At 35.8% G+C, this 23891-nt stretch overlaps 1 protein-coding gene across 5 annotated transcripts in view; it reads left to right on the top strand.

The window, feature by feature from the left end:
* The window catches only part of LOC111142155 (RAB3A interacting protein), a 45972-nt gene that overhangs the window by 5403 nt on the left and 16678 nt on the right, over window positions 1–23891 (top strand). For 3 of the 5 annotated variants that reach the window (XM_022495145.1, XM_022495144.1, XM_022495146.1), the window contains 3 exons: window positions 9138–9410; window positions 10134–10392; window positions 22014–22109. In XM_022495145.1, coding sequence (XP_022350853.1) covers window positions 9163–9410; window positions 10134–10392; window positions 22014–22109 — 603 coding nt within the window. In that variant the 5' untranslated portion in view covers window positions 9138–9162. Of the gene's footprint in view, window positions 1–9137; window positions 9411–9463; window positions 9467–10133; window positions 10393–11670; window positions 11702–22013; window positions 22110–23891 lie in introns of those variants that run through there. The other 2 variants (XM_022495147.1, XM_022495148.1) reach the window with 2 other exon arrangements.

Raw genomic sequence — 23891 nt, 5'->3', positions numbered from 1 at the left:
TACACCTCAGTGCCTGTTGAGTGTCAACATATATTCTTATGCAAAATAAGGAGTCTTCCGCTATTAAGAAAACTATTGGAAAATGTTTTTTATATTTCTTTTCTAAGGATTTGTAGTTAAATACAGTATTAGTAAGCCAGTTGTTAAGTTCTGAGTATTTTCTGAAAATCCTTAAAGAATCTGCAATAACTAGCGTCTCTAAAACACATTTGCATCCTGTAGAATTGGTAAATGCAACTTAATTTGTGCTCTGTTTTAATAAGGGTGGAAAGATTGTGTAGCTTGACTGACCATCTGATTAATTTTTCCCTTTGGTTATTAATTAAATTTATGCTTACCAACATAGGACGCTTCTTAAAATATAAATGTGATCTTTTTTGTTAATATCAAAATGTTTAGTGAATGTTAGTGAAAAAAGGATTAATATTTTCCCCCTTATTTATATAGTACTTGAATAAATTTGAAAGCTGTCTAATTATGGAGAATTTCAAATAAAATCAGTAGATGCAAAAACGTAGTGAACCTCAGAGTTCCTATCATTTAGCCCAGGAGTCAGCAAGAAGGGTCAGTCCTGCTACATCTACTTCTCCCCTTCTTGTATTATTTTGAGCGAATTCAGACATTGTATACTTTCATCTGTGAATATCTCAGTATGTTTTTTTAAACAATGAAGGGCAGTTAGCTATAATATGGTTACACACTTTAAAAAATTAACAGTAATTCCTTGGTATGAAATAGCCATATTTTTCACATAACAGTAAGACCACAATAATAAAATCAAGCTTCTGTTTATTTCTACTTACATGCCCATCCCCAAGTTCTATAAGAGGCTGAACAAGTATTTTAAATGTCACACAGCAGCTAAATGGAGGAAGAAATGATGATAGCAAAGAAAATATACGAAAATAGAACTCAAGGCAATAGTGAATGCTCATTTCAGTAGCTGTGTGTTAGAGAAACGTTAGTTTTGCCTTCCTGGAAGTAAGATGAGGGTTCAGAGTAAACAGTACTCTGTTCAGAATGCTCACTCACTCGTGGTTCGTTGAGTGAGACCTGTCTTAGAGAGCCTCTGTCTTGACCTACCCTTTCTCTGAATCCTGCCTCTTCCCCCCAGTCAGTTTTCCTTTTGAAGTGATTCTTGGATGTAGTGGAATCAGGTGGCAGAATCACACCAGGGTTTGAATCCTAGCTGTTATTTATTGACCATTTGACTTTGACAAAATTATTCTCTGAGCCTATTTCTTTTTCTGTTAAAAGAAGAATCCCAGTTCAAAGGGATACTGTGAGGAATAATTAGAATAATGTATACTATGTATATGTGTGTATGTCATATGTACAGAATGTATGTGTATGTATAAATATAGGTGACACTATTCGAATGTTTTTCATGTGTGTGCATGTATGTATGTATATGTGCATCTCCATCCCTTCCAGTCTTGGAGGTATCGCCTTGACAGTGAGCCCTGGGTGTTATACACAGATAATGAATCATGGAACACTACATCAGAAACTAATGAAGGATGGTATGGTGACTAATGTAACATAGTATGCAAACAAACAAACATCAGACACTCCTAACCTCTTGGCTAGCCTGTTGCAATAACCTCTTAACCAATTGCCTCTAGTCTCTTTAAAGTCCTTATGGCCTTAGGAGTCATTTTTTTCTAATGACTGCAGTACAGTGTATCTGTACTTGCTAAAGTGTAGATCTGACCATCTCCTCAGGATAAACTACAAGCAGCATTTTCCATGTTAAACGAAGCTGCTTTTAATCTGTCACATATTTGCTTTTCCAGCCTGATTTTCTGTCACTCTCTTTTTTGTTGTTTCATTAGTGCCACTTTTCCCTGGCTGTCCTGTTTTATTGCCCTGCCTTGTCCACCTATTGGATTCCTACTCAGCATCTAAAATAACTTGTATTTTCCTCTCCTTGAAACATTTCCTTCCTCCCACCCTTCTCCCCACAGCCCCCACGGTAACCATTTAGTGGCTCACAACAAGCCGTGCACTGTCTCTTCAGTCCATTTTCATAGTGCCATTCTTAGAACTTGGTGCCAGGATTTTCTCTGAGGAGATGTAAGCTGGCAATCATTCTTCCTTTCTAAATAGAATAAACACAATTGATAAAAAAATTTTATTAAATGCACTAATAATGTATATGGGTAAAATGTATTTAACAAATATGTTTTAAATGTTAGTGGTTTTTAAGGAAGTGAATTGTTGGGATTTGTAACACTTTAATTTGTTATACACTATTGAAATAGCAACCTAATTTTTAGTGACAGAAGCTGTTTCTTCCAAAATTCATGCTAAATTAAGAAGTCATTTGGGGGGTGCCTGGGTGGCTCAGTGGGTTAAAGCCTCTGCCTTCGGCTCAGGTCATGATCCCAGGGTCCTGGGATCGAGCCCCGCATCGGGCTCTCTGCTCAGCAGGGACCCTGCTTCCTCCTCTCTCTCTGCTTGCCTCTCTGCCTACCTGTGATCTCTGTCTGTCAGATAAGTAAATAAAATCTTAAAAAAAAAAAAAAGAAGTCATTTGGGCATTAATAAAAGCATCTGGACCTTCCTCCCTGCTTTCCATCCTCCAGCAGTCTCAATAAATTGAAAGAGGAAAATAATACATGTGTAAACATCTATGCCTGTTAAATACAGGATGTGGGTGTACAGTATAAGTGTTTTGTTGAGGAACATTTACAACAATACACTTGTAATTTTAACAATATTTTTAAACCAAACCAAACAACCATCGTTTTTTTTCCTCTTTGATGAAGATAATGTTTGTGCTGAGATAGTGTGACAGAATATTTGGCAAGTATTAGAAGATACCTTAGAGATCATTATAATTAGTAATAATGAATTTTAATTGGTCAGTGGCAGCCATGGTATTAAGCCCTTGATGAGTATTGTCTGAGTTAATGCTAAGACAACCTTATGAGATCAGTACAGTTATTAACACCACACCCCCATTTTTTCAGGTGAGAAATTTAGTAGAGCTCTGAGGTCAAGTTGTTAGTAACTGATTGAGCTAGGACTTCAGTCCAGTTCCAAAGTACAAGGTTTTTGGTGAGGTAGCAAATACTGGTTGTCAGACCCTGGTCTTCCTTCTCACATACAGATACACTTACAACCTTAAATTCGGGATCTTTGGGTCCAATTTCATCACTAAACAAACGAAGATATTTGGGCTCAGAGAAGTTTAATGTCCTGCCCAAGTTTGTGTGTATAAGTTAGAGGCTGGTCAAAACTAAAACCTTACCTTTTTTCTTCAGGTACTTCTGTTTCTGTTCTGCTGTGATGCATATAACCTCCTGCGTTGGAAATTATTTACTTTCTGAAGCGTGTGCTTGGAGGAATTGTAGTAAATACTGAATTAAAATTATTTAATTTTCAGATATTAAATTGATATGGGAAAAGATTAAGATTATGGCTTTAAAGTGTTTTCCCCCCCCAGAAGTAAATCCTTTGTTTCTCACTTGTTAAGTAAATCAAATAAGGGGAATGTGCTTTTTGTGGGAAAATGGATTTTATTTGTTCTTTTGGACTACTAATTTTGGACTAATATAAATTGAGTTTCTTGATTTCATTTAAACTATATATGCATATCAGTTTTATCCAAGTGCTTCAGTTTTTAATTGAAAATATTGTACCAGCAATTCATCTTAATTTCTTGAGTTATCCTAAAGATGCCTTGTATTTTCAGTTAGCAAATTCATTTGAATTAGAAAAAAGAATTTTATGACATGTTATTAGGATTTCTCTAGGCATTCATTAAATGAGTTAATACATGTGAAATTCTTAGCAACAGTATCTGACACGTAGTTAACTTTCAGTAAACATTGACTGTTGCTTTTGCTATGATAATACTGACTTCTAGAAAGAAAAAATAACATGAAATACATACGGGTGATCAGAAGTAAATTGTTTTGGTCAACTTTTCCTTATAATTCAATGTCAACTTTATTGCTTAGAATTCAGTAATAATAAAACCAAATAGGCTGTAGTTCACCCATAAGAATTTAATGTGGTCAACCTTTTTCACACATTGGTAGTGCTCCTTAACAGGTTTAGTTCATGAATTGGGATAATCTCCAGAAGAAATTAGGTTTTTTTGAATTACTCATTACTTGATGCAAAAAATAACACTGCTTAAAAATAGCAGCTTGTTTTACTCATATAAAAACTTTGAATATGAAGTAATTCTTAAAGCTTCCATATATTTTAAAGAGCAAAAGATTTTCAGACGAATGTGATTGGTGGCTCATTACCAGCTAAGTTACATTTTATGGAAATTGCATATGCTTGAAAAAGGGACTGAATTTAACCTTAAAATAATCTTTTCAGAAGTGACTTGAATTTAAACAAAGTTTAAGTATCCTACAGAATGAAAACCTTGTAGGGAGAGGCAATGACCAGAGGTCCTGTCCTAAGTGTTACGTGCGTTTCTTTTCATTCTTATCATGAAAGGTAGGAAACCCAAGCGTAAGTGGCACCTGGGTGGCTCAGTTGGTTAAGCACCTGATTCTTGATTTCAGCTCAAATCACGATCTCAGGGTTGTGAGATTGAGCCTTGTAGCAGGGTACACGCTGGTTGTGGAGCCTGCTTGGAATTCTCCTTCTCCCCCTGGTGACCCCCTGCTTGAACATATTCTTTCTTGCTAAACAAAACAAAACAAAACAAAAGAGCCCAGGCACAGATTTCCAGATGAGGACACCTAGGCACATGTTGGCCCAATAATTTGACAGAAACAGGATTCAAACCCATCTCTCTTTGAGACTTGCATTTTATGTTCATTACTTTTACTTCAGTCTATAGCATATTTGTATTCTCCATAAAGGCTTGGCTTTCATACCTTAGACATGCCCAAAAAGCCCTTCCAAGGGCTTTGTCTTTCTCCTTAGTTCCTACTTGTACCTGATTCTTTAATTATACCAATTTTCAAAATAATGAATTGACTCCCTAGCACCCATCAAAGGGGACCAGTGAGACTTTGTTTTTATTTTATTTATTTATTTATTTATTTTTAAGATTTTATTTATTTATTTGACAGGCAGAGATCACAAAAGTAGGCAGAGAGGCAGGCAGAGAGGGGGGAAGCAGGCTCACCGCTGAGCAGAGAGCCCGATATGGGGCTTGATCCCAGGACCCTGGGATCATGACCCAAGCCGAAGGCAGAGGCTTTAACCCACTGAACCACCCAGGCGCCCCAATTTTGTTTTTATTTTTAATAAAATTAAATGAATCATGAATTCAGCGATTTAAAAATATTTTTGTTTTGGTTCCTTACAGATACTATCTTTTTGATGTTCAGATTTTCCTATCTTTGGTTAGTGAGAATCCTTTTGATACCACTCCAGTAGTCTTTGATAGTTTCTTGCTTCCTGGTATAACAGGATGTTCCAGGGTCTTTTTGTACGTTACTGCGCTTGGCCTGGAAATCAGCCTTTTCTCTAAGGAGCCCTTGTTCTTTTTTTGGTACGAAATAGTATTACGCTGGGCACAAGGGGTACTTACTCATTGCCCCTGAGTCGGTTACTGTTGTGATTACCACCTCAGTGGATAAATTTAGGAATTTTTTTGTTCTAATAGAATTTTTTTTTTCTGATGGATTCATATTTAGAACTTCAGAATGTTTACTTCTTTGATTTTACATTTGTATCTCTTCTCATATGCTGAAAATCTTAATTTGGAATGACATTAACATAACTTATTTCCTTAATATTATAAATAATGGTTTCATGACAGCAACATTAATAATGTGATCACTGAAAATAGTTAACAGCTTTTTTCACATTTTTGGTCTTTGGAATATATTTGTTAAGTGTGTACAATTTTATGTTTTAAAACCACTTGCAGTAGCTCTTTTATGTTGTTAAGCTACTATCTCAATACACAGCTAAGTTTATTTGTTTTATTTTTAGGGATTCTTTTTTAAAATTTAGTATTGTTTTATCACTTACATGGTTCCAAGCTCAAATTCAAATCTATAAGACAAGGTCCATTTGGAAAAGTCTAGCTTTCATACCTGTCTCCTCCTCCTGTTCTCTCCCTCTTCCCATAGATTTCCTGTTTCTATTAGTTTTTATTAGTTTTTGGTTTATCCTTCCACTTCTAAAATATAAGTCTGCATCCATAGTAATACATCTATATGTCATATATACATATACAATTACAATTATATATGTACATAGAAATAAATTTGTATTTTCTCCTTTCTTAGGTAAAAGGTAGCTTCCTGTGCATAGTTATTTATCTTGTTTTTTTTTTTTTTTTAAGATTTTATTTATTTGACAGAGAGCGAGATCACAAGTAGGCAGAGAGGCAGGCAGAGGAAGAGGGAGAAGCAGGCTCCCTGCTGAGCAGAGAACCCGATGTGGGGCTCGATCCCAGGACCCTGAGACCATGACCTGAGCCGAAGGCAGAGGCTTAACCCACTGAGCCACCCAGGCACCCCTTTATCTTGTTTTTTAATTTGTCAGTATATCCTCAAGATCCCTTCATAGTGGTATGTAGATAGTATTTATTTCTTTTTACAGTTGTCTCATGCTTCATTATGAGGAGGTACATTAGCTCATTCAGCTTTTGCTATAACAAGATTGTAGTTGGTCTTTTGATAATGTTGCTAGCATTATGCATGTATCTGTTCTTCTTTATTTTAGTTTATTTTTGGGATAAAGGCCTGAAAATGGGCATGTCGGTTTAATGAATATGTCATTTTGCCAGATACTGTCAAATTTTCCTTTATAAGTTTTTACCATTTTGCATTTCTAGAAATGCAAATGCTTTCACATTCTATGATTTGGTGAACTTGTAAGGGTAATGATGTGAATTAAAAGTATGTGGGATGGATGAAAGGAAGTATCAGATAGTTACTGATAAAATGTCAGAGTTTAATGAAAACCCATTTTCTCCTCAAAAGTGAATGGATTAGTAAACTATATTCAAGTGAAAATGAAATTTTCAGGGTTAGATGTTTGGTGTATGTTTGTCTGTATTATAAATAAGGAATGAATAATATTCTTTTGGATGAAAATAATAAATTGAGTATTAAATACCTTACGTTCCTTGTTAATATGATCTTTCATTTAACAAGTGACTATTTTGGGTGAAAAAACAAGAATTAGTTTTATTTTGAGGATTCAGACTGTTTACTACAACAAAGAAAACATTGATTGGATTTGAAATTTGGCAGTTGCAGATTTAATAGATACAGTTTTCTTTTTTTTTTTTAAAGATTTTATTTATTTGACAGAGAGAGATCACAAGTAGACAGAGAGGCAGGCAGAGAGAGTGAGAGAGGGAAGCAGGCTCCCTGCCGAGCAGAGAGCCCAATGCGGGACTCGATCCCAGGACCCTGAGATCATGACCTGAGCCGAAGGCAGCGGCCTAACCCACTGAGCCACCCAGGCGCCCCTAATAGATACAGTTTTCATTGTCCATATATATATATAACCTTGAAGGTTTGTGACATGTTGTAATTGTACTTTTGAAAGAATATAAATATTGGGTCGCTTCTCCTTTCCCAGCTTTACTACAGCCTTTTTGTTTAATGCTTATCTTATATTATTATTTTTTTAAAAGATTTATTTATTTGTCAGGGTTGGGGGAGAGCACACATGTGCACAAGCAGGTAGAGGGAGAAGCAGGCTCCCTGCTGAGCAAGGAGCCCAATGTCTGACTCCATCCCAGAACCCTGGGATCAGGACCTGAGCCAAAGGCTGATGCTTAACTAACTGAGCCACCCAGGTGTCCCTCTACTTGTCTTATTTTAAACACTTCTTATTAAGGATATGAAAGAGTAGAATTTTGCAGCTTAATGAACGAAATTTTTGTATTATAAAGAAATTAGGAGTTATATTGGGGCCTGTGTTTGGGAATTTGGGAAGTTCTGAGAGGGTATCACTAGTGATTAGCACATTTTTATTCTGGGAAGGAAAAAATTGGGAAAAGAGTTTGGATTCAGATCATAGAAGACTTGATTTTCAGGCTGTTAAATTTGGACTTTATTCTGTAGACACTGGAAAATCAATAAAGGATTTATAAGATTTACATTCTTCAAGTGAAAAATTTGAGGGATATACTTTTTAGTTTTAATGTAACCTTGGTGATATAATTGAGTAGTTTTGAAATACTTTTTCTTTATGGAAACACTGAAGTGTACATGTTATTGTTAATGGCTGACTATAGTAACAAATGTTTATTGAGGCCATACTGGGTGCCAAGTACACAGCACACTACTAAGTACTTTATTTGATTGATCTCTTTTAATCCTTAGAGCAGCCTGGAGAATGGAGAAAATGTTGTCATACCCATTCTTACCCCATCAGAGGAGAAATTTAAGGCTTAGGGAAAGATAGCACATTATCCCAGATTGGATCCTAGACTTATAAATAAGAATATTATTGAGACAGTCTGTGAGATTTGACTGGGGCCTGTTGATAGATGGTCATATCGATCAGTATTAATTTCCTAACTTTGATGGTTTTGTGGTCAGACAGGAAAATGTCCTTGTGCTGAAGATATATATATTGAGATACTAAGTAGTAATGGGCATCATGTCACAAAACCTATTCGCAAATGGTCCAAAATGTTAACAGTTTCATAATCTGGGTGAAAGGTACATAAAAGCTCTGCAACACTTACCTAAATTTGAAATTGTCATTTGATCCTTGATCAACATGAGTTTGAATTATCAGGGTCCACTTACATGTTGATTTTTTTGGATAAATACAATACAGTACTGTAAATGTATTTTTCTTATGATTTTCTTAGTATTTTCTCTAGCTTTATTTTAAGAATACAGTGTATAATACATATAAGTATCAAATCCATGTTAGTTGACTGTGTATTGGTAAGGTTTCTGGTCAACAGGAGGCTAACAGTAGTTAAGATTTTGGGTAGTCAAAAGTTATAAGTGGGTTTTCAACTATGTGGGGATTTGGTGCCCCAGTCCTGTGTTCCGAGTGTCAACTGTATGGTGTAATGTATGTATCTCATTCCAAGCATGTGTATATATCTTTACTGCTTCTTTTAAGTTTATACTTTATATGGATTATTAGATATGTTTTAAAACTTATGTGTCTTATTTAATTTTAAATGTCACTTTCAAAATAACTGCCTGCTTTTTGTTTTAACATAGGTTATCTTATGATGAGGCTTTTGCTATGGCTAATGACCCCTTGGAAGGCTTCCATGAAGTAAACCTTGCTTCACCTACTTCTCCAGACCTTGGTGTGTATGAATCAGGAAATCAGGAGCAGACTACCTCACCAAGTGTCATCTATCGGCCACATCCTTCAACTCTGTGCTCTGCCCCAATTCAGGCTAATGCCTTAGATGTTTCCGACCTTCCCACGCAACCTGTGTATTCATCCCCCAGACGTTTAAACTGTGCAGAAGTATCTAGTATCAGGTAGGAAATCTTAAGATCCGTATTTTGGCGTATCATGTTAAACAAATGGACAGTTGGTTTGGTTGCCTTAAGTTTTACTATTTTAGAAAATTTGAATAAGCTTGTCCATGAAGAGCAGCAATACATATTAATGTTCAAGAGCAAGGGTCAGGAAACTTCTTATGTGAAGGGCCAGGTGGTAAATATTTTAGGCTTTGCTGGCCGTACAGTCTCTGTTGCAGCTATTCAGCTTTGCTGTTAAAGTATGAGAGCAGCTACAGACAGTACGTAAATGAATAAACTCCAGTCAGACTTCATGTATGGACATTGAATTTTGAGTTTCATGTAATTTTCTTATGCCACAAAATATTATTATTTTGATTTTTTTAATTTCTTTTTAACCATTTGAGAATGTAAAAATAAATCTTGGCTTGTGAGCCTTGCAGAACAGGTAGCAGGCTGGATTTAGCCTGCATTTAGTTTGCTGACCCCATTCTAGAGTAGGACTATTAAATAGAACTTTCTGTGATGAAGAAAATGTGATAGCCAGTGGCTGCTAGACTTGAAATGTGTTAGCTTTAGCTTTGACTGATTTTAATTGTTAATTAATAATTTATAAGTTAATTTAAAAAATGCTATTATTAAATATAGTGGCTATCGCATTGGAGAGTGCAGTTCTGACCTTTGTGTTTATGCCAGTTCTGTGTGAGCATATACTGATGTTTTCTGAACTTTCCTTTATAGCATCCATGTTACAGATCCAGCGTCTTGTTCTACCTCTGGAGTCACAGCTGGGTTAACTAAATTAACTACGAGAAAGGACAACTGTAATGCAGAGAGGGAGTTTTTACAGGGTGCTACTATAACGGAGGCTTGTGATGGCAGCGATGATATTTTTGGGTTGAGTACTGATAGTCTGTCCCGTTTACGAAGCCCATCTGTTTTGGAAGTCAGAGAAAAGGGCTATGAAAGATTAAAAGAAGAACTTGCAAAAGCTCAGAGGGTAAGCAAAAAAGATGCTTTATTTTTCCATGTTTTGTATTTGAAAGTAAGATGTATTCATGACATGGGGCAACCCCAGTGAAGTCTTTGCAGTTCTACATTTACCTTCCCATATGTACAGCCTTAGCTCCTGCTGGGCAGCATCTAGGCAACTGTGAAAATAATGGAATAGTAAAGAAGCTCATCTGAGAGTACGCACTGCCTACATTGCCTGCTCCCTGTCTTATTACATCATCATTCATACCAAATTGGTGGGTTATGTTTCATGTGTGAGTTTTCCCTTTCTTGTGTGTGGTTGACTTTATGGTCCTTCACTTGAAGTCATTTAGTCCAAGTCATTTTACTTTGAGGAATTGTTTGGTAGTAATTATCTTTGGCATTCAGTTGGGCTTGAATATTTTCTTACCTTGGAGAATTTTCTTTTCTTGGTAATTTGTTGTATTTCCCATTTGGTCATCTTTAAAATTTCTGCTATCTATTCCCAAATTTGTGGCTATTCTTATCCTTTTTCTGTGACTGTAATTAAATTTCAGAGGGAAATTTATAGCACCAAATATTTATTATTAGAAAAAGGAAAAAGTCTTAAATCAGCGGTCTAAAAATAGCAAAATCAGAGCAAGCAGAAGGGAAGAAGTAATAAAGAGCAATGTCAGTGTCAATAAAGAGCACTTTCCAATTGTCAATGACAATTGAAAAACTAGAGAAAATGAATGAAACAAAGTGCTGATTCTCTAAAAATATCAACAAAACTGACAAACACCTAACAAGACTGAAAAAAAAAAAGACAAATTATCAATAGCAGGAATGAAGCAGATCACTGCAGATGCTACAGATGTCAAAAATACAGTAAAGGAATAATGTGAACAACTCTATATAAATTTGACAACTTGAGTCAAATGAACTAATTCACATTTAGAAACTTGAGAGGATAAGACATTCTATATGTGTAATTTTTAGCATGTTAGGACATTTCACAAACATATATTCCCACCTTCTTTGCTACCATACTTGTCTCTTAAGAGTGTAACACTGATTTTTATATCCCTGGTGCTTAGCATAATACAATATGATGCCTGGCATATATGTCTTCTTATTAATGCTTCAGTGAATGGCTGATAGCTAAATAGCTATGCAGATATGTTAAAATATTTTTGATTAAATATTTTATCAAAAAGAAAAATCAGTAGTCTTTTATGTTTTTCCAAAGGAAGGGGGTGGGGTGAGATGTGATTGTAATCAGCTTCTGTCATCTGGATCTGACTCTGTTGTTTTAATATACAGTATTAAGTGAAATTATAGTTTATATAGAGGTAAACTATCGAGCATATATACCCATCATTGAGAATAAATCAGTGGTTCTTTATTGATCAGAACAAATTACTAATTTCTTAGGTCAAGTTGGGAATTTCTTTTGAAATCTTTAATGTGCTGTATTTAGAGGTCCTGTTGAGGTAATTGAAATAATAATGATATGTGAACACATATATATGGTGAATTATGAAGGGTATAGTATAGTATTAATGCTTAGAGTTCAAGGCTTGAAAATACCTCTTGAATATGAAAATATTTCTTGAATTTTAGCAACTTATGAATCAAAATTTTATCTATAGCCATTGTCTCTATTCTGATTATTCTTTTGTTAAGAGAGACCAGATAGTTACCATCATTCTATTCTTGTACCTTTAACTTATTTTTTTCTTTGTATATAAAGTGAGTTTCTTGCAGGTGATACATGATTAGGTTTTGCTTTTTAAAATCCTTTCCAGTAATCTCTGCCTTTTATATTTTATATAGATTTATATATACAATATAAATATATATACAATATAAATATATATATACAATAAAATATATATTTATATTTTATACCTTTTATAACTGGTATATTTAAAACATTTACATTTAATGTGATATTGATATGGTTTGGTTTAAATCTGCCATTGTACTGTTTTGTTTTCTGTTTGTTCCATCTATTCCTTTTTCTTCTTTTTCCTTCTTTTATGCCTTCTTTTGGATTAATTCCACACTTTTTTTTGTGATCTCATCTTATCTCCTTTGGCTTATTAGCTATATATCTTTGCTGTGCTTAATAGTATGCATATTTAACTCATTCGTGTCTACCTTCTGATGATGTTATGCTACCTCACATGTAAGAACTTTACAGAAGTGTACTGTCTGTAGCCTTTGTGCTGTAGTCATAGTCTGTTTCACTTGTTCATAGGCTTAAACTCTGCAGTGCACTTACTATTTTTTGCATTGAAAAAGAGATTTAGATGATAAGAAAAGAATCTTTATATTTACTGGTGTAGCTACCATTTCCATTGCTCTTCATTTCTTCATGTAAATCCTGATTTCCATCTGATAATCATTTTTCTTCTACTGGGAAGACATTTTTTAGCATTTTTGTTGTGTATGTTTGCTGGTGATAAATTATTTTTAGTTGTTATGTATCTGAAAAGGTATCTTTTCCCCATCTTTGTTTTTGAAAGATATTTTCACTTGGTCAAGAATTTTAGGTTGATAGTTTTTCTTTGTTGTACTTTAAAGATGTTGCTCCAGTGTCTTCTAGCTTGCACTGTTCCTCACAAGTAGTGAGGCATTGTCCTTTGTTCCTCTGCATGTGATGTAAAATTCCTCCCTGCACTGGCTGTAAGCACTTTGATTATGGTGTACCTTGGTGTAGTTTTCTTCATGTTTCTTGTGCTTGAGGTTTGTTGAGCTTCTTGAATCTGTAGTTTGTTAATTTTCATCGAATTTGGGAAGTTTGAGCTATTATTTCATAAAAAAACTTTTACCTACCTCCCCTATCTCTGCTCTCCTGCCAGGCTCCTATTACATATTCAGTAGACGGCTTCAAGTTGTCCCACAGCTCACTGATGCTCTATTCATTTATGTTTTAATCTTTTTTTTTCCTGTTTGTGTTTCATTGTGCATAGTTTCTGTTGCTGTCTCTTTCTTCAGTGTCACTCCTCCTTTCTTCAGTAGATTTAATCTGTAAATCCTATAAAGTGTATTTTTTATCTCAGACATTGTGGTTTTCATCTCTGAAAGTTTGAGTTGGGTCTTTTTAATATTTTTTGCTCTGTTTAATAAGTTCAGTCTTTCCTCCAGCTTCTCAAACATATGAAATAGAGCTTAATAACTGTTTTAATCCTTGTCTAATAATGCTTTCTTCTTTTCGGATGATAAGCTTGGCCAAATTATAGGACTCACCTAATTTGTTTCACATATTTGGAGGATCACTGTCTGCTGTTGGGTGCCTGGTGTCTTAAAAATTGTTTTATGTATTCTTTGCAGTTTTTTAGTTATGTCAGGTAGGGTTGTGAATGTGATCCTTGTTACTTTTTTTTTTTTTTAGATTTTATTTATTTATTTATTTATTTGTCACAGAGAGAGAGAGCATACAAGCAGGCAGAGTGGCAGGCAGAGGCGGAGAGAGAAGCAGGCTCTCTGCTGAGCAAGGAGCCAATGCAGGACTCGATCCCAGAACCCTGGAATCATGATCTGAGCTGAAGGCAGTGGCTTTACCCACAGAGCCACCCAGGAGTCCCCTTGTTACTCTATCTTTTTTTTTTTTTTTTTTTTTTTTTAAAGATTTTTTTTATTTATTTATTTGACAGAGAGATCACAAGCAGGCAGAGAGGCAGGCAGAGAGAGAGGAGGAAACAGGCTCCCCTAGAGAGCAGAGAGCCCGATGCGGGGCTCGATCCCAGGACTCTGAGATCATGACCTGAGCCGAAGGCAGAGGCTTAACCCACTGAGCCACCCAGGCGCCCCTTGTTACTCTATCTTGATTCGGAGTCAAAATTCTATTTCTGTTTGTATTGTTTATTCTGCGCCATCCTACTAACCCTAACCCAAAAACATACACTTAACACACATGGTCCAATAATTTTGAACTTCATGAGGATAAAGATCGTACGTGTTTTTTGCTCATGATTATATTTTGAACACATAGTGGGTTCTCGGTATATTTTGTTGATTAAATGAATCTATACATATGTATACAGTTACATTATTATAGAATAGACACACATATTAGTTAGGGACATGCTAGCTGCTAGTAAGCAACCCCTAAATTTTAGTGACTTTACCTAAAAGAAGTTAATTTTTATTTCTTGAGCATTCTGCGGCAGAGGCACATAGTTGATATGCAGTTCTTTATGAAATAATTCAGGGATCTGTGTTTCTTCTGTCTTGGATCTTTGTAGTCTTTTTGAATTTTACTGTTAACTGTATCTAACCGATGAAGTGAAGGGAAAAGAAAGTTTGGAGAAAGACACACCATTCTAAAAAGCCTTGTCTTTATTTATTTATCTTTTTAAAAATATATTATTTATTTATTTGACAGACAGAGATCACAAGTAGGCAGAGAGGCAGGCAGAGAGAGAGGAGGAAGCAGTCTCCCTGCTGAGCAGGGAGCCCGATGCGGGGCTCGATCCCAGGACCCTGGGATCATGACCTGAGCCGAAAGCAGAGGCTTTAACCCACTGAGCCACCCAGGCGCCCCAAAGCCTTGTCTTTAAAGTGACACATAACTTCTGCTCATATTCCACTGGTGCAAGCCAGTTTTCTGTTGATGCTTAGGTGTGTGGTGGGCTGGGAAGTGTAGTCCCTGGCTGGGCAGTGACTCCCAGCCACAAGTCCATACTGTGGATAGGGGGAATACCCGTGTGATCACTGATTTTGAGGTGCAGGGATGCCAGAGATGATGTATTCTTCACTTATTTGCCCTTCCACAGGGCATTGCTGAAGACCAGTTTTGTTGGACTTCTGAGGTAGAAATTGGGCTTCAGTTTACCTTTATTTAAATGTTGCTTCCTGGACTCTACCCCATATTCTGCTGAAATAAAAATTATTGTATTGAGGCTTAAGGATATGCATTTTTTTTTTTTAGGATATGCATTTTTAATAAACTCCTTTGTTTCTTGTATTTGCTACTTGTGATACCTACTGGTATAATGTGTTACTTCCAATTTTTAATTATTTTTTCTTAAAACAGAATGAAATAACTTGGAAAATAAAAATCAGTGGAATAGCTTGCAGCCAAATAAAGTCACCCAGAAACGCATACCTGTGTCAAATTCATATTCCGCATGGTCCTACTAACTGTGGCCATGGTTCTCTGTCATAGTACTGACAGCATTGTACAAGACCCTGTAGGGGACAAAAATAAATCAGATTTGACCCTGTCTTTAGATGTTTATTAGTTGGGAAGAAAAGACATGTATTACATGGTCATGTTTCACTGAATCTGAATTGTTTTTTCCCCATACTAACCATCGTGACACTCATCATTGCCTACTTGTGTATGAACTTGGTTATAGTTTTTCATATTGTAATTAATTCAATTGAATTGTGTGATTTGGGTTCTGTATTTGTTGGTCTTAATTACTGGCTTAAAGATCTTGAAAATGACCTCACTATGATAGGACATTGAAACAGAAGGGTATATAAAAAAAAAATCAGCTTTAAAGAGTTCTTATTATAAGTATAAAATGAACATTTTATTTTTTAAAGATTTTATCCATTTTTTCGACAGAGATCACAAGTAGGCAGAGAGGCCGGCAGAGAGAGAGAGGAGGAAGCAGGCTCCCCTCCAAGGAGAGAGCCGGATGCGGGGCTTGATCCCAGGACCCTGGGATCGTGACCTGAGCTGAAGGCAGAGGCTTTAACCCTCTGAGCCACCCAGGGGCCCCTAAAATGAACATTTTAAGTTAAAAAAAATAAAATCGTTTCATTGACAGCATTTTTTTCTTTTGATATAAAAATGTTTATCTTAAGAACCATAGTCTTAAATTTGATGGAATGTACTTGAACAGAGTCCTGAAGTTCTGTGTTTTGAATATCTCTCAAATTTCTTTTCTCCAGTACAACCACTCTAAATTTGTATCTTGCCTAAAATATAGCAGTAATCAGTGAACTGTTTTTCTTGTCTCTAATCTTTTTTTTTTTTAAAACCTCAGCTACCTCATCATACTTCCAAATGACAATTTTGAATTGCACATCTGATTACTATCCTGTTTAAAATCCTTCAGTGACTTCTCATGGCCTTTGAGATAATCTCCCCTTGTCTTTAAAGGACGTCCTGACTTCTAAGCCAGTGCTTTTTAGGATGGGCCATAAACCTACTTTTCTGGTATTATCTTTTTTGTGGTGTTCATCCCTTCTTGTCTTTAACTACTGCAAAACATACTAGCTTTAGCATATGGATCAAGGGAGAAAACTCTGAAAAGGGAAATTGAGCTCATATTGTAGAGGGCTTTTAGTATTTAAGGTGAAGTTTATACCACTTTGGTAGAGAAGCTATTCACGAATTTTGTCTTCCTGAATGACATATGTATTGCTCTGATTGCAAATTTCTCAAGGAGCAGTATCTCACCTGGTTTCGTAGCTTGAGAATTACCATAGTGACCACGGAGTAGGAAATGTTGAATGAATTGACTTACTTTTCATATGTAATTATAAAATAGTGAAATTTTAGTGTTTGAAAGAACCTGGCATTAAATTTATGCAGTTATAGATTTATAAATTAACTCAGGGAGAACTGGTATCTTTATGGTATCTTTCTACTCAAGAACATGGTATGTCCTTCTTCCTCTTTGTTTAGGACTACCTGTGTTTTTGCATTTGCTAGTATTTTAAAGTTTTCATTTTGCATTGTAGTCTTCAGCATTATGAAGTTTTTTTGTTTTCAGTGATTTTTGCCCTGTATTCTGTCTAGTCTGATATGATTCAGATTCTTATTTTTATTTGTATTACATTTTTTAGTATACTTCGCCCATTCTTTTATTTTTAATCTATCTGAATTTGTTTTAGGTATGTCTCTAATCTAAAGCTTAGAGATGGATTTTGCTTTTATAAGCCAATCTGAAAATCATTTTCTTTTTAATTAGGTGAGTTGCATCTGTGCCCATTTATTGATAAACATGCTACATTTGGGCTTGTTTCTGTCACATAACTTTCAAATGTCTGCTGTGTGTGTATACAACCTTTTCCTATGTTGTTCCGTTTTCTTTTTGTCCTCCTCCTTTTTGGTATTTTGGAAGGTTTGATTTCCATTCTAGTTGTTATCTTCCTTTAATCAAAGATATATATACTATATTGTAATTATATATATCTTAGCCTTTCTTTAGATACTGCCATTGTTTCCTGCCATAAGCAATACTAAACTTACCTGGTTACTGTTTTTCTCGTATCATTTGGTTTTAGTCAGACTGTTATTTCAAAGTTAATCTCTATGCTTTTAGATATATTTAGTTTATACTAGTTGAGTTGTGTGCCTCAAGTTATAGTCCTTTACTTCCCATTAGTATTTAAGAAGTTTGTGAATTCAATTTCATTTTCTCTTGTATTTTGTGTGTATTATTTTTATATTCCTAAAGCTTATAACATTTGAATAATTGTTTTGTCAGCTTTATCCCTATTAAAAAAATAGACTTTCTTCCTAGGAACATCGCCAAAGGCAAGGGAAGCAAGGGCAAAAATGAACTATTGGGATTTCATCAAGATCAAAAGCTTTTGCACAGCAAAGGAAACAGTTAACAAAACCAAAAGACAACTGACAGAATGGGAGAAGATATTTGCAAATGACATATCGGATAAAGGGCTAGTGTCCAGAATCTATAAAGAACTTAGCAAACTCAACACCCAAAGAACAAATAATCCAATCAAGAAATGGGCAGAAGACATGAACAGACATTTCTGCAAAGAAGACATCCAGATGGCCAACAGACACATGAAAAAGTGCTCCACATCACTCGGCATCAGGGAAATACAAATCAAAACCACAATGAGATACCACCTCACACCAGTCAGAATGGCTAAAATTAAAAAGTCAGGAGATGACAGATGCTGGCGAGGATGCGGAGAAAGGGGAACCCTCCTACACTGTTGGTGGGAATGCAGGCTGGTGCAGCCACTCTGGAAAACAGCATGGAGGTTCCTCAAAATGTTGAAAATAGAGCTACCCTATGACCCAGCAATTGCACTGCTGGGTATTTACCCTAAAGATACAAACGTAGTGATCCAAAGGGGCACGTGCACCCGAATGTTTATAGCAGCAATGTCTACAATAGCCAAACTATGGAAAGAACCTAGATGTCCATCAACAGACGAATGGATAAAGAAGATGTGGTATATATACACAATGGAATACTATGCAGCCATCAAAAGAAATGAAATCTTGCCTTTTGCGACGACATGGATGGAACTAGAGGGTATCATGCTTAGCGAAATAAGTCAATCGGAGAAAGACAACTATCATATGATCTCCCTGATATGAGGGAGAGGAGATGCAACATGGGGGGTTAAGGGGGTAGGAGAAGAGTAAATGAAACAAGATGGGATTGGGAGGGAGACAAACCATAAGTGACTCTTAATCTCACAAAACAAACTGAGGGTTAATGGGGGGGTGTGGGGGGTGGGATTATGGACATTGGGGAGGGTATGTGCTATGGTGAGTGCTGTGAAGTGTGTAAACCTGGAGATTCACAGACCTGTACCCCTGGGGATAAAAAGATAATATATGTTTATGAAAAATAAAATTTAAAAAAAAAAAAAAAAAAAATAGACTTTATTTTTTAGAGCAGTTTTAAGTTCGTAGTTAAATTGAGAGGGTGGTACAGAGTTCTCATTCACTCTGTCCCTGCACTAACATAGCCTCTCAACACTATGAATGGTACATTTATTATAATTCATGACCCCTAGATTGGCGTATCATTATCCCAGAGTCCAGAGTTTATATTAAGGTTCCCTTTGTTGTATGTTCTACTGATTTTGACAAGTCTATAATGACATGTATCAACCATTGTAGCTTTATCCAGAATAGTTTCACTGCCCTAAAAATCCTCTGTTCTCTATTTATTCCTCCCCACTTACTAAATGCTAACATCCACTGACCTCTTTTTATGGTTTCCATGCTTTTACCTTCTCCAGAATGTCATATAGTTGGAATCCTACAGGATGTAACCTTTTCAGATTGGATTCTTTTATTTAATAATATGCATTTATTTTCCCCCATGTCTTTTCATGACTTGTTAGCTTATTTCCTTTTAATACAGAGTAATATTCCATCGTCTGTATGTACCAGAGTTTATTCATTCACCTGCTAAAGGACATTTTGGTTATTTCCAAGTTTTGGCAATTATGAATGTATAAACATCTGTGTTCAGGTTTTTGTGTAGGCATAAGTTTTGAGCACCTTTGGGTAAATAGTAAGGAGTGTGATTGTTGAATCATATGGTAAGAGTATGTTTAGTTTGATTAAAAAACGACCAGACTGTCTTTTAAAATAGCTATGCCACTTTGCATTCCCAGTAGCAATTATGAGAGTTCCTTTTGCTTCCCATTCTTGTCAGCATTTGGTGTCGTCGGTCTTCTGGATTTTGGTCATTCTAATCGGTGTATATCATTGTTTTAATTTGCATTTCCCTGATAACATATAATATGAAATATTTTTTCACTGCGTATTTCTTCTCTGTACCTTCTTTTTTGAAATGTCTGTTCAGATCTTTTGCCCATCTTTCAGTAAGGTTGTTTGTTTTCTTACTGTTGAGTTTTAAGAATTTGTATATTTCTTATAATAGTCCTTTATCAGATACTCTTTTGCAAATATTTTCTCCAGTCTGTGCCTTGTCTTTTCATTCCCTTGATGTGCCCATCTTTTAGTTGTAGTTCTATAGTGAAATATATTTGCTTCTCACCCCCAGTCCTTAGTGTTAAAGCTCCTCCAGGGGCGCCTGGGTGGCTCAGTGGGTTAAAGCCTCTGCTTTCGGCTCAGGTCATGATCCCAGGGTCGTGGGATCGAGCCCCACATCGGGCTCTCTGCTCAGCGGGGAGCCTGCTTCCTCCTCTCTCTCTGCCTGCTTCTCTGCCTACTTGTGATCTCTGTCAAATAAATAAATAAAATCTTTAAAAAAAAAAAAAAGCTCCTCCAGCTTCTTCTGGATTATGTGAATTTCTGTTCTTTACTCGATCCCTGAATCATGCTTATATGAGAGATATTCTCTAAAGTTGTATAAGTTTATAATTCTTTGTCTCTGGTCTTATACTTGAAGGACATTTTGGCTAGATATCAAATCCTCATTTCACATTTTTTCCTTGAGTATCTTCAAAATGTTATTCTGTTGTTTTCTAGCATAAAATGCTATTGACATTTAATACCAATCTGATTGTCTTTACTAATAAAAGTGACCTGGCTTTACCTCTAACTTTTTTTTTATTATGTTAGCCTCACATATTTGTGTTTGTTTTCCATATTTAAATGGGTTGGATTTCCCTGGACTGTTAGGAGGAGGCTCCTGTGAAGGAGTAGGATAGACAAGAAGCTTTCTCAGTTTTATGTTTAAGAGCTTTCCCTTCCATTGTTACTGTCTTATCTTTGTAGCCTCTTCTGTCTCTCTGGGGTAAACCTCATTCAAGAAGGGTTTCTCCTCTAGCCCTGTGTCTCTACAAACTTTACAGATATAACATTATGTCTAGAGATGATATTTCTAGAAACAGAAGAAAAATACTTTTCTACTACCTTCTGTGATCTGTTTGCTTTGGAACCTTGCCACCCTCTTTCTCCTTTTTTTTGTCTGAGCCTTTTCTCTGCCAGTCTCCATTATTCCTGTCTTGCAATTTGGTTTCAGATTTCATGAGTTTTTCCTTTGGGGTGGGCCGTGTCCTCAAGGTTCTCTTTGCTGGATGCTTTGCAGTTCCCTGAGAGTTGAGGGCTTTACAGTACTGTTTGCTGCTTCAGGACTGCAAATAGGGTTTCGTACTCCACCTGCAGCTTGGAGCTTGTGGAAACCTTTTCCTTTTTCTCCATTTGTTCTCATATTTGTTCTCCCAGTTTCCATTAGGGTCAAGTCCTCTCTTTTGGGGTATATGTAATAATTTTTGGATCCTGAGGCTTCACAGGATACCTCTATAATCCTTTCTGCTTCCTGCTGTCCCTTCCACATGGTAGCTGACTCTGCCATGTTGGCAGTGTAGCCACGTTCTCTCACAGTCTAAGATATTGCATGTTATTTACATCTTAAAAGATATTTTTAAAGCATCTACTTGATACCTTTTGAGAAGTCATAGAAATGAGGGTGTGATCTTGTCGTTTACATTCTTCTTAGTTTTAAGTACAAATATGTATCATTTGCTTCTGGTTGCAGTACTAAATGGGTATAGTCTCCTAATGGAAATTTTAGACTAATTGCCATATGGTACTTAAAGTTATCTGTAAGTGAACAAATTTTAAAGTAAATATGAAAAAAACCCACTGAATTTTTATTGAAATGGATAAATGGAATTACATTCCTTTCTGGATAGAAATAAGTATGTTCAGAGAAAAGGGAAAAAAGAATGAAGTCATTTAATTGTTTATTTTCACATGTAATATGTAATCATAACTTTGGATGTCTCATGAAAGAAACATGAAAATTTAATATGTGAGTTAGAATTATTTATAATTTTAGATTTGCCTGATTGTCTTCCATATAGCAAGTGCTAAATAAACATTTTCAGTGTGAACATTGTAGGAGGGGACTATTAATATATTGTAATTTTATTAGTAAAGATTATATAGTCTGCTGAATCTAACTTCAAACTATGGAAATTCAAAATAAAATGATCGATTTCTCATAGGAACTGAAGTTAAAAGATGAAGAGTGTGAGAGGCTTTCTAAAGTACGAGATCAACTTGGACAGGAATTGGAGGAACTCACAGCTAGTCTGTTTGAGGTTGGTCTATTTACGTCTTGGCCAAGAGCAACATCTTGATTTTTATATATTGATAGAATTGTTTTTTGAGGGCGTCTTGGAAAAGATATGCTTAGCTTCACACATAATTTATACGTCATCTAAGAAAAATTTAATCTTCAAGAAATGTAGAGTCTACAACTTAAAATGATGGGAAAACGAAAAGATTCTGTGGGCTACCAATATCAGGTTGTTTAAAAAATGTCTATGTAGAAAGAAAGGAGGTAAATTTTAATTTTGTTTTTATCAAGTATTTAGGGGCTGCTTTAGGGTAATCTTATAATATGACTTACAACCAAAATAGCAAGCCCTGAGGTAGCTTTCTGATAGATGATGGTTTGAGGATTGTTAGAAGGCCCACCTGTTTATCTCCAGGCTGCCAACAGGACCACAATTTCTGCTCAACTCAAGCATGTTTCTCAAGTGGGGTGCCATTGACATTGTCATTTTGCATTTTTAGTGTATTAATCAAGGTTCTCCAGAGAAATAAAACCAGTAAGATGTGTATATATACATATACTGTATATAAAAAGAGATTGATAATAAGGAATGAGCACAGGTGATTATGGAGGCTGGCTATTCCCAGGATCTGCGGGGTGAGTTAGCAGGCTGGAGACCCAGGAGAGCTGATGATGTAGTTGTGGTCCAAGTCCATAGGCCCGAGAACTGGAGAACCGATGATGCAGTTCTAGTCCCAAGGCTTACAGGCTTGGGACCCAACAAGAGCTGATGTTTCTCACTTGGAGTTTGAAGGTAGAAAAATTCGCTAGTACTCCAGGGGCTCAGCCTTTTTGTTCTGGTTAAGTTGTCAGCTGATTGCATGAGGCCCAGCCACATTATGGAGAGAGAACAATCTGCCTTAGTTAACCTACCAATTCAAATGTTAATCTCATCCAGAAACACCTTCATAGAAATACCCAGAATAATGTTTGACCAAATACCTGGGCATCCAGTGGCCTTGTCAGGTTGACACATAATATTAACCATCATACTTGGCTTTGGCCCCAAAATGCTAGTCATACTGCTTGATCATTTTGGCAGCTTTTGCAAGTTGTAAACTTGGATGGGAAGAGGACAGTACTTCATTTGATTAAGAACCACTGTTATAGAATGCCACTTTTGGGTTAAGACCTTGAGCATTTAAAAGTGCCTTATTTAGGGGTGCCTGGCTGGCTTAGTTGGTAGAGCATGCGACTCTTGGGGTTCATGAACTTGAGCCCCATGCTGGGTAAAGAGCTTACTTAAAAAAAAAAAAAAAACAAAACCAAAAATGGTTCCTTATTCAGAAAGGTTGGTGTGTTACTGGAATGACTAATGTCATTATCATTGTTAATTCGGGTGTCTGCTGGCTCATTCAGTAAAGCATGTTACTCTTGACCTGAGGGTTGTATAAGTTGAGCCCCCTGTTGGGTATAGAGATTACTTAAATAAAATCTTAAAAAGATAATAGTACTAATTTATTTTTTTCATCTAAAAATTTGTTTTTAAAAGTTCGAGTGTAGTTACAAATTTTAGAAAAATTTTAAAATTTTTCCCCTTATGTTATTTTTATTTATACAACATCTATTTCAGTTTTAGAAGTATGCATAATTTCTTACATAATTTTAATCCTAATATATTTTGTATTTTTTTCCTCAAATAACATGTTTTCATATTAACTTACATGGTCATTGTCATGAGAGTCCTAACCCACCAATTGCATATTCCACCATTTCTATCATTACAAGTAACATTGTAAACAAGTTACATGTGGGTTTCTTCAGA

This window comes from Enhydra lutris, unplaced genomic scaffold (assembly GCF_002288905.1).
Source record: "Enhydra lutris kenyoni isolate GAN:26980312 unplaced genomic scaffold, ASM228890v2 scaffoldscaffold7, whole genome shotgun sequence".
In the NCBI taxonomy this organism is placed as follows: domain Eukaryota; kingdom Metazoa; phylum Chordata; class Mammalia; order Carnivora; family Mustelidae; genus Enhydra; species Enhydra lutris.
This window is presented reverse-complemented; position numbering and strand designations above follow the sequence as displayed.